At 42.3% G+C, this 10,797-nt stretch overlaps 1 protein-coding gene across 1 annotated transcript; it reads right to left on the bottom strand.

Moving 5' to 3' along the window:
- Positions 1 to 544: 544 nt before the first annotated feature.
- On the bottom strand, positions 545 to 1,156 carry LOC147433852 (uncharacterized). Its single transcript, XM_086489815.1, has one exon. It carries the CDS (start codon positions 1,154 to 1,156, stop codon positions 545 to 547), a length of 612 nt encoding a protein of 203 aa, XP_086345941.1.
- Between the last annotated feature and the right edge of the window lie 9,641 nt (positions 1,157 to 10,797).

Genomic DNA, 10,797 nt, shown 5'->3' with positions numbered 1-10,797 from the left:
TGAAGCCTTTTAAAAGTTGGCAAATATTTGCCTATGTCTAAAGATCTATATTCTCTCTCTCCCTCTCTCTCTCTCTCTCTCTCTCTCTCTCTCTCTCTCTCTCTCTCTCTCTCTCTCTCTCTCTCTCTCTCTCTCTCTCTCTCTCTCTCCCTCTCCTCCTCCTCCTCCTCCTTCACGCACCTTGAAACCTCCTCCCTTAGCACTTTGTAACCTCTCTCTCTTGTTCAAATTTTCTTATCTCTTACTCTCTTTCTTCCTATCTACCATTGCACCATTGGCCACCTGCCAAATTTATCTCAATTGCCATAGGCAATTGGGGGGGGGGGGGGAGAGAGAGAGAGAGAGAGAGAGAGAGAGAGAGAGAGAGAGAGAGAGAGAGATAAATAGATAGATAGATTCAATTATCGTCCACGGAGGTTAGATATGACCCATGGGACCAAAAACAAACATTACAACGGTGACGTTTGTAGCAGATCGCACTGAATACATATCAGTTAAGGACTGAGGGTCCATTGGAAAGATGAAAAATGAAAAGGACAAAAACCTAAGAGGGATCAGCTGTGGGGAGAGCTGATTTGGGATTTCGAAACTCCTGGATGATGGCTTTACCACCTCGGTAGACTGCCCATTTGCCTTGTTTGCGGGCTTCATGTACCTTCTTGAGCTCTTCACTTTTGCGTTTGAGTTGTAGCGGGGTGAGTTCTTCTGCGATCCAAAACTTGGTGTCCTTGAGAAGACGTGATTGTTGGAGAAGCTTGAGCCGACATTCCCTACTTTCGAATTCAAGGATGGCATGTCCACTTGGTATAGGTAGGTCAGGGCCTCTCCAAGTGATACGACTTATTGCATTGTGGTCGACCTTGATCGGCTTGAGAGTTTCGTTGAGGAAGTTGATGCGTTCCGAGAAGTCGAGCTCGGTTGTTTCCCATGCTTGAGGTAGCCCACCGATGCGGATCTTGAGGGTATTTTCTGCTTGGAGTCGTTGTTCTCGAAGCTCTACTATCACACATGTCTTCACCTTTGCAAGGGTTGCCGAGTGGGTTTCGATGGCCTTGGCTTCGACTTCTTTCACTTTATTGGTGGCGAGATCGACCATGGAATCAAATCGCGCCTCAAGCTTGCAAAGGCGAGCTTTGAGGTCGCGATTTTCTTCCATGACGCGATCGAGATCTGCTTGAAGGCGTTCGATTCGGTCAAATTTGCTTGGCGCTGCTAGGACAGCAGCAAAGCTTGGTCGTGTTTTCGCAAAGCTCTTCGGAGTGTTGGTTTTGGTCGTCATTCTTCCGATGCTAATCTTCTTGTTATTGAGTGCACCCACCAAACTGAAGTTTTGTGGCAGTCCCTGCTTAGTTTAGGCTCGCAGGTCAAAGCAGGTTGGGAGGGCAGGAGAGAGAGAGAGAGAGAGAGAGAGAGAGAGAGAGAGAGAGGGACCCGCAGGTCGAAGCAGGTTGGGAGGGCAGGAGAGCTCCAGGTTGGGGAGCTACAGGTTGGGAGAGCGGGAGAGCAGATCGAAACTCTGAGCTCCGAGCAGGTCATAGCTGCTCTAGGTCAAAAGAGCGAGGGCGCTACAGTTCTGAGCCTCTGAGAAGGCTTTGATTCTGTCGCAGGCGAGCTTGGAGGCTTAACGCCCCTCCACAGGCCGCCCTTGATCCTGGGAGGGACACAGGTTGTGCGGGTCTTAGAGAGAGAGAGAGAGAGAGAGAGAGAGAGAGAGAGAGAGAGAGAGAGAGAGAGAGAGAGAGAGAGAGAGAGAGAGAGAGTGAGGGAGAAAGAGGTCACAAAACACTAAAGGATTTGATGCCAAGGTGCGTGAAGGCGGAAAGAGAGAGAGAGAGAGAGAGAATCTTTTTTGGAATCTTCTCACCTGATTCCTAAAAAGTGCTCATTAAAAATTGCTTGCCTAAAAATATCCCCCCGTCCATAGTACTAATGCATGTACATATGGCATAGTATGTAGGGAATATTCTAGGGATATTCCTTCAAAAATTTCCTTGGGGACAGTAGATTCAAACCCTTGCCTAGTTTGGCTCCCGAATTAGCTTCGAACCATCCACAATCACGCACCTCATCGGTGTGAAAGTTGGAATCCAGTAAATAGATGTACACTATTGGTTTCTCTCGTATGGGGGGTTTACAAATTGTGCAACACACATGATGGTACACAAAACTAAGAGGTGGGCATAACAGCTATACTAACACCCCCCTCGATGAACACCCAAAGATGCTTTATGTTGGCCATGCGCTTGCTCTGAATCAATAAAGGTGTCGAAGTAGCTGGTCTTTCCCAAGAGCTTTGGTGAAGATATCTACACAATTATCTTTAATATGACTCAATAAGCTCTCAAACAATAAGCTCTCAAACATGATGATATTGACAATTATCTTTAATAGGACTCAATAAGCTCCACAATCTCATCCTCAATAAGCTCTCAAACATGATGATATTGAACCTCAATATTCTTTGTGCATGCATGGAAGATAGGGTTCTTGGCAATTGCCATGAAACTCTGGTTGTCATCAACACTAGAATGGTAACAAGACATTTTTATTTTCTTGGACACTTTTATGTCCTGTTAACCAAGCAGTTTTCTAGAATTATTGTAGGAGATGCTTTTTTTTTTGGAATGTTTGATAGATTATGAGCTGAAAAAAACTTGGAATTTATTGAGCTATTGATTTCGGCTCTAACATTGTGTTTGACAAGGATTTTCCAGCCTAAACAGTCCCAAAAAACGTGTGTTGTTTGTTGGAATTAGGGTTGCAGAGAAACACATACAGCTTGGAGAAGACGAAAGAAGCTCAAGGCACACAATAGAGAGTGTATTACTTAGTGTGTAATGGAAAGATAGATAGCCCTAGAGTGATGGGCGTATATACAATGCTCGGGGGAAAAAACCTCCTAAAGAGGGAAAAAATGCCCCGGCGGTCCTAGTGTGTTCACACACATCACTACCACATGTATATGGTAACAAATCCCCCCTCGAGTGATGCGGTGAACGAGAGCTGGCACATCAGTAAAGGGAAGTGCCATGCCCTGAGGACATGATCAATCCACAAAGGGGAGTAAGCCCAAAGCTTTGCGGAAAGCTTCACGCTTCTCACGAGACAATGCCTTTGTGAAAAGATCTGCAAGGTTGTCCTGTGTTGGCACATAAGCCAAGCTGATCTCTCCTGCTGAGAGCCTCTCCCTAACATAATGGTAATACACCTCAATGTGCTTTGTGCAAGCATGAAAAATTGGGTTCCTCGCAACTGCCAATGCGCTCTCAATGTCAGTGTAGATAGCGTTGGCAGTGTCCTGTCCAACACCCAAATCAGCCATAAGGCGTCTGAGCCATACACACTCAACCGTAGTTGTGAAGACTGCCCTGTACTCATCCTCACAACTCGAAGTGGCCACAGTAGGTTGCTTCTTGCTCAACCATGATATACATGAACTGCCAAGCATGAAACAAAAACCACTTGTGGACACTCGCGTGTCAAAACAACCAACCCAATCTGAGTCCGAAAAAGCATGTAAGTCTGGTGGCAATGATCCCCCCTTGGGATAAAACAAGCCAAGATGTAAAGTGCCACTAAGGTAGCGGAAAATCCTCTTGACAGCCTGCCAACGCTTAGACCCTGGGCTATGCATAAATCTGCTCACCTGTGAGACTGCAAACTGAATATCCGGCCTCGTGTTGCATACATAAATGAGGCAGCCAACAATAGTTTGGTAAAGAGTAACATCAGCAGGATCGCCAGCATCATGTAGACTCAACTTCAAACCTGTTTCCATGGGAGTGGCAATAGGTTTGCAATCCTCAAGTCCAAACTTACATAGCAATGTCTCTATGTAACTTTTTTGACACAAGGCAATACCACCATCACATTGCTTAAACTGTATACCCAAGTAATGATGCAACATCCCCAAATCTTTCATCTTGAAAATAGCATTCAAATCAGCCTTAAATTCAGCAATATGTCTCTCATTTGGTCCAGTGATCATCAAATCATCAACATAAAGAACCACAATGAGAAGTACATCACCCTCACGCTTTACGTACAATGTGCTTTCTGTTGGACTGTTACGAAAGCCTCGTTTAACCAAATGAGTGTCAGCTTTCTCATACCAAGCACGAGGAGATTGCTTCAACCCATACAAAGCCTTCTTACATCTGCACACTTTGTCCTCTTGTCCTTTTATGACATAACCACGAGGCTGCGTTACATAAACTTCCTCAAATATGTCACCATTCAAGAAAGCAGTAACAATGTCTGATTGATGTACATCCCAACCAAAATGAGTTGCCAATGCACATAGAAAACGCACAGTAGTCATACGACAAGTGGGAGCAAAAGTCTCTTCATAATCTATGCCTTTTTGTTGTGCATAACCCTTTGCAACAAGTCGAGCCTTATGGCGATCAATCTCACCATCCGGCTTGCGTTTCAACTTGTAAACCCACTTCGTACCAATGGTCTTTTTGCTAGGAGGCAAATCACATAAAGTCCATGTGTCATTTTCTATGAGTGCATCATATTCTGATTGCATGGCAGCCATCCAATTTTATGAATTCTGTGCTTCATCAAAACACAGAGGCTCCTCAACATCGTGTAAGCTAGACAAAGGTGCATCCAATTTACTGTCACGCAAAGTGTGCACCAGCCATTTTGGCATACCTCTAGCCTGCTCATTTTCAGCCCTTTCCTCATCAAGTACATCATGTACATCTGCATCAGAAATAGGCTGATCTAGAACATTTTCAGAAACCCCCATAGGCTGTACATTTGCCTCATTGGAACTTACATTCGTATTTCCACCACTGAAAAGAGGCAACAAAGTGTCATAAATGTCCTGTGAGCTTACATTACTATCTCCGGTACATGACATCAAGGGTTGAACAGAATCTTCCACAAACACTACATCCCGAGAAACCAGAATACGTTTTGTTTGCGGATGATACAACCTGTAACCTTTGCTTTCAGCACTATAACCAACAAAAATACATTTGACAGCCTTATCATCCAATTTTCTGCACTGCACTTGTGGGACCAAAGCATATGCCAAACAGCCAAAAACACGCATGTGCTCAATAGAAGGCTTTCTATCATGCCATGCTTCATATGGAGTAATAGACTACAAAGCTTTCGTAGGACACCTGTTTAGTACATAAGTGGCACACATGATGGCCTCAAGCCAAAAAGAATGCGGTAAAGCTTGACTTTTGACCATACATCGTGCCATTTCCGTCAGTGACCTATTTTTCCTCTCAGCAACACCATTTTGCTGAGGTGTATAAGGCATTGTACATTGGTGTTTTATCCCACGACTAGCCAGAAATGCATTAAATTCATGAGACATATTCTCCCCCCCTCGATCGGAACAGAGGGTGCCCATAGTACATTTAGAGACATTTTCAGCCATAGCCAGAAATTGTTTGAAGCACATAAAAACTTCGGACTTCGCTTTAAGCGGAAATACCCATGCATGCCTGGAGAAATCATCAATGAAAGTCACGAAGTAAAGGTAATTGCCCAAGGACGGAGTTTGCATGGGCCCACAAAAACATCACTATGCACAAGCTACAACCTGCATGTGGCCCGGACTGAACCATCCTTTGGAAACTTAGAACACTGCATCTTACCCAAAATACAGCCTTCACAAACATGTTTGATAGGTGCTTCAAGAGGTGGCAAAGAAGCAACCATATCAGATTTCTAGAAACGCAGCAAACTCAGATGACCAAAACGTGCATGCCAAAGTTTTGCATCTGAAATAGCCCTTGAGTCTGCAACAGCATTTGCAAAATTTTGTCCACACTTGTCATACAAAGTGAGCCTTATATAGCCCACGACACAAAAGGCCAGATGCAACAATTTCGTCACCAAAACTAAGATTATGAACTATACATCTGTCATCCACAAATTTGACTACAAGTCCAAGTCTAGCAAGTGTGGATACAGACAAGAGATTCTTCTTGATCCCAGGTACATAAAGTGCATCAACAAGTGTGAAAGAATTGCCATTAGCAGCAGTAAGCACAATCTTTCCAACTCCCTGAACTGGATAAGAGGCATTGTTGGCACAAGTGACTGAATTCCCATGAGGGACAGACTCGAGAGAGGTAAACAATTCACGATGTGAGGTGATGTGCTTTGTAGCAAAATACCACACATGTGAATCTGCAGCAACTGACAAGCATGCATCATGGACAACAGGATTGTAAGTGCACTCTGCGCTAAAATCCCATTCTGCATCAACATCAGCATTATAGTCTCCCTTCATAGAAGACTCAACAATGGCTGCATTTGTAGTGGAACCAGCATTTGCAGTGGAACCACCCTCTTTCTTGGCCTTCAACTTAGGACACGACTTGATCAAGTGATCATTAGCTTTACAATAATGGCAACGCATCTTCTTTTTGCCCTTATCACCAGAATTGCCAGACGAAGTGCTGCCAGCAAAAGCATTAGGAACAGTATTTATGTCGCTCACAGCAGAACCATAAGAAGTGGCCGCATTGCTGTTACCACCCTTTCTTTGAGAAGCAATAAAAGCCTGTTCAACTGCACGTTGCCTAGTCCTATTTCTTTTGGAAAGTGACTCTTGCAAAAGCAATGTGCATAATGTATCAAACTTGACAACTTCAGGATTTCCTTGGGCATAAGTCTCCAAGTACTAGCAAAAGTCTGGTAAGGCATCAAGAACAGTCTGCACAAGGGAACTGTCTGAAATGACTTCACCTGCAGAAATAAGTTGCTCATTGATATCCTTGACACTAGCAAGGAAAGTGTCCATATCATCTTTCTCATGCATAATCTTCGACTCCAGCTCTTTACGCAGCTAAGAAATTTTAGCCTCATTGCGACTTGCATAAAGACTAGCCAAAATATCCCAAGCCTGTTTTGCAGATTTTGTTGAACGGATGTGAGGAACAATGGTGCGCTTCACAGATAACACAATCAATGCATGAGCCTGTGCATCCTTAACATCCCAACGAGCTTGTTCTGCCGTAGGCAAAACAACTCTAACAGCAGCAAGACTTGCAACATCCTCAACATCTCCTACATCCTCAGAACCAGGACGTACATCAATGCCCTGCACAATGTTCCAAACGCCCTTTGACACAAGAACATGTTGCATCATATAAGCCCACATAGGGTAGTTGTCCCCATCCAACTTGTCCTCAGCAGCAAACATCTTAAACACATCTGTGTTGTTGTTGTCAGCCCTGGTAAATGCTGCACCTTATGTGAAAACTGCCCGAAAATAGGAGAAACGGAGCGAGAACAACACGTGCTATATAGCACAAACCGCAGAAGACTATAGGGCACCTATTATGCAAAAAATGGCACTGACAATAATTCTGCACAAAATGATGAAATTGCCTGTGCAGACCTGCCTGTAGTTGAAACAGAGGCCGAAATGAGCCCAAATCGAAAATCTGAGCAGACCAAGCTCTATGAGCTTATCCAAAGTATTTGTCGACGTGCGAACGCTCGCCAAAGCTCACTGAAATCGGAGAAAGTGAGCAGGCGTGTATTGGAGCAGCTGGCGACTAAGCCCAGGAGGACGCAACCTGCTGTGATAGCAATTGTTGGAATTAGGGTTGCAGAGAAACACACACAGCTTGGAGAAGACGAAGGAAGCTCAAGGCACACAATAGAGAGTGTATTACTTAGTGTGTAATGGAAGGATAGATAGCCCTAGAGTGATGGGCGTATATACAATGCTCGGGGGGGAAAACCTCCTAAAGAGGGAAAAAATGCCCCGGTGGTCCTAGTGTGTTCACACACATCACTACCACATGTATATGGTAACATTGTTTTTTACCATTTTTCATAAAATTGGCCATAGACCACCCTAGAATGCCTCAAGTGGCTTCTAGGGTGCTGCATAATTAGCATTTGCCATTCTAAAGGTTTTCTAATGCTTTATTCAAAGTTATTGCCTATAATTATCGATATAAAGTTATTCAAAGTTTATTTTACACTTTCATGAAATTTTTGGATATATTTATGCTATTCAAATGTATTTTTGATTGTGCACATAGTCTCATAACTATGTAAGGCTTCTTTCATGAGTTTTGGGAAACCTAAACTTAAAGAGCTAAAAATACAAAGTCGGAAAGAAAAATTCACTTTACCAAAATCACACTCATTTATTAGAAATGTATTATGTTCAGTTTTGGTCATTACATTCTATGAACATTGTCAGCTTCTAGCTTAGGTCCATATCTAAGTATACAAACCCAATTTGGGTATAAGTAGCTACTTTTCAAGGAGGCTAGGGCCATAATGTGGAACCCAGATTTTTCATTCTCGTAGTTTTTGTGTCTTGTGGTTGTGTCTAGAATGATCATAATAAGACATGCTTGCATGTCTTTGATCGTTTTTGGGTGTCAATATGAGGGTGAAGTACCAAGCTATATTAATAAACATGTTATATAGTGCAAAATATGGGCGTGGGGAAGCAAACACTGAGAATAGGTCAACAAAATGTAGAAATGCCACTTTTTTGTATCTAATTCTACACTTAGTTAAAGAATTTTTGTGGCTATAGTAGCCATATACTAAGACTAGGAACCCATTGAAGCTCATGGGAAAGGTAGGTTTGTAGCATGAACTTTTTATATATGGTGTACCATGGGGGTAACCGTGAAAGTATGTTGTTTTTGGTAAAATGCAACACTACCTTGGCTTTCGAAGCTTGTCATGACCAAGAAATCAAGAGATAAGCATGTTACTTATTTTTCAAAATTCGAATGGGTTCAAAGCTTGAAACTCATGTAAGGATTTTGCAAATTCACACATATACAATGAGTATTGAATTTTTTTTCAGAACCCTGAAAGGACACTTTTATGTCCCAATAGGTTACCAAACTAGTGTTTATGTGTTGTGGAGAAGATGGGAGTGGGTCGTTGGAGCCAAGGAGCAAGGTGGAATTGGTATACTCAAACCGACAATACATGCGGAAGCCCAATGTGCCAAGTTTGTGGTATCGATATCAAACCAAGATCAAGCCTAGGCCATGATGACATAGGATATGACTGACAAGTTCATAATGGCCCAAGATCATGAAAAACTATTGGCACCACTCTGGGAAAACATGAAGATAGACAAACTGCTAACGCCACTCTAGGAAAACTTGAAGATAGGCGAGAACACGAGCATGAGCTAGTAAGAAAATGTGCCAAAGCATCATAAGCACTTGAATGTAGGGAAGCAACTAGATACTTCAAGAACTCCATCACTCATTGGTCACCCTAGATTTCTATGGTTGGAGGTGCTTTACTAAGGGAACATACATCAAGCTAATTTACAAAGCAGATTGGTACTCTCTGCTAAACAAACAATGGAGGTTGTTATGGCCTCATTTTAAGTGGGAGGTAGCTGCATGTAACATCTGGGATCCTCCATAGCCTAGCATATGAAGACCTTCCAACTGGAAACGAGGTAAAATCTAGGGGGATCGGCACATACCTATGCTTAGGATGTAAAGTATACAATGTATACAATGTATGGTCTATACAAGGATGGTGCAACCGTGATCAAATTGATGTTTGAGCTCTTGTGTAGTCCTTGAACAGATATGTATACAATGTATGGTCTATACAAGGATGGTGCAACCGTGATCAAATTGATGTTTGTATTCAACAAGGAAAATGTCTACTACATCTAACATGAACTTCTTGTTTGATTTATTGATTTCATGTATAAAGCATTGGGTATTCTTGACTAGCTCCTTTGCCACAAGGATGCAAAACACCCCAAAAACCAGCCCAACATGTGATTTGACCTCTTGAGAAGGCTCTTTTTAAATAGAATACTTGCAATTTTAATGCCACACTCATAACTACTATAATTATTAACATCTGGGCTTAGCTTTCGCAATCCAACCAAAAAGATGTTTCCAAAATTCTTAAGCATGTAGTGGCTTGCATGAAGCTTTTTGTGATGAAGCAAGAAGGCCTCCCTACCACATTATCAGAATATGCAGAAAGATGTCACTGAGAAATATGTATGCTTGGCATGTTGCAAACGACGACCTTGCATAAGACACCCCATATGCTTGTTATATGGTTGAATGGGGTCACGTTAATACAGAAGTAACATCTTAGAGAAGGGAAAACTATGTATGCTTGGCACATTGCAAAAGACCACCTTGCAGAAGGCACCCATATGCTTGTTATATCGTTGGATGGAGTCACGTTGGTACAAAAGTTAACATTTTAGAGAAGCAACATGACATCCATGTTGGGAATAGCTAGCCATGTAATAAATGCCACAATTAGTTGAGTGACTTAGTTAGTGTTTTTTTACCACCAAAATTTTGACTAGATTCTAAGCTTGTCTCCAAGAAAACCGAAAAAACTTTTTAACCAATTTGGTGCAAAAACTGGATATCTATTCCAATTTTGACATGTAAAATGGAAGAAATTATCACCGTGACCTATTAGGTCTCCCCAATCTCAAAAAAATAAAAATTCTTTCAAAACATCTTAAGTGCGTAAGTGAAGGGTGAGTTTAGGAAATGAAAAGACACATGAAGGTGGAAAGTCAAAAGACATACGAAGGTGAAAAGTAAAAAGACCTTTTGTGTCCATATAAAGAGGTGGTCTACTTCCTATTGGTCCATTTGTGTTTCTCTTCTCCCTCATCTTCCCTTTACCGTTTTCTTCTCTTTAAAGTGTCCTCTCTCTCTCAATGTTGTATCCGTTCTTCTCACGTCCAAACGATACAATTGCAAATCTATGTGCTTTGTCATTGCGCCCGTTGTTGCATGCTATAGACTAGCGCATTGTTTATGTTGT

The sequence above is a fragment of the Adiantum capillus-veneris genome, chromosome 19 (assembly GCF_014529385.1).
Source record: "Adiantum capillus-veneris isolate H3 chromosome 19, ASM1452938v2, whole genome shotgun sequence".
Classification (NCBI taxonomy): Eukaryota; Viridiplantae; Streptophyta; class Polypodiopsida; order Polypodiales; family Pteridaceae; genus Adiantum; species Adiantum capillus-veneris.
The sequence above is the reverse complement of the archived record's forward strand: the minus strand, read 5'-3'. Positions and strand labels throughout refer to the sequence as shown.

Coding starts and splice junctions, on each gene's coding strand:
- LOC147433852 (XM_086489815.1), bottom strand. CDS start 1,156: ATGGAAGAAAATCGCGACCTCAAAGCTCGCCTTTGCAAGCTTGAGGCG.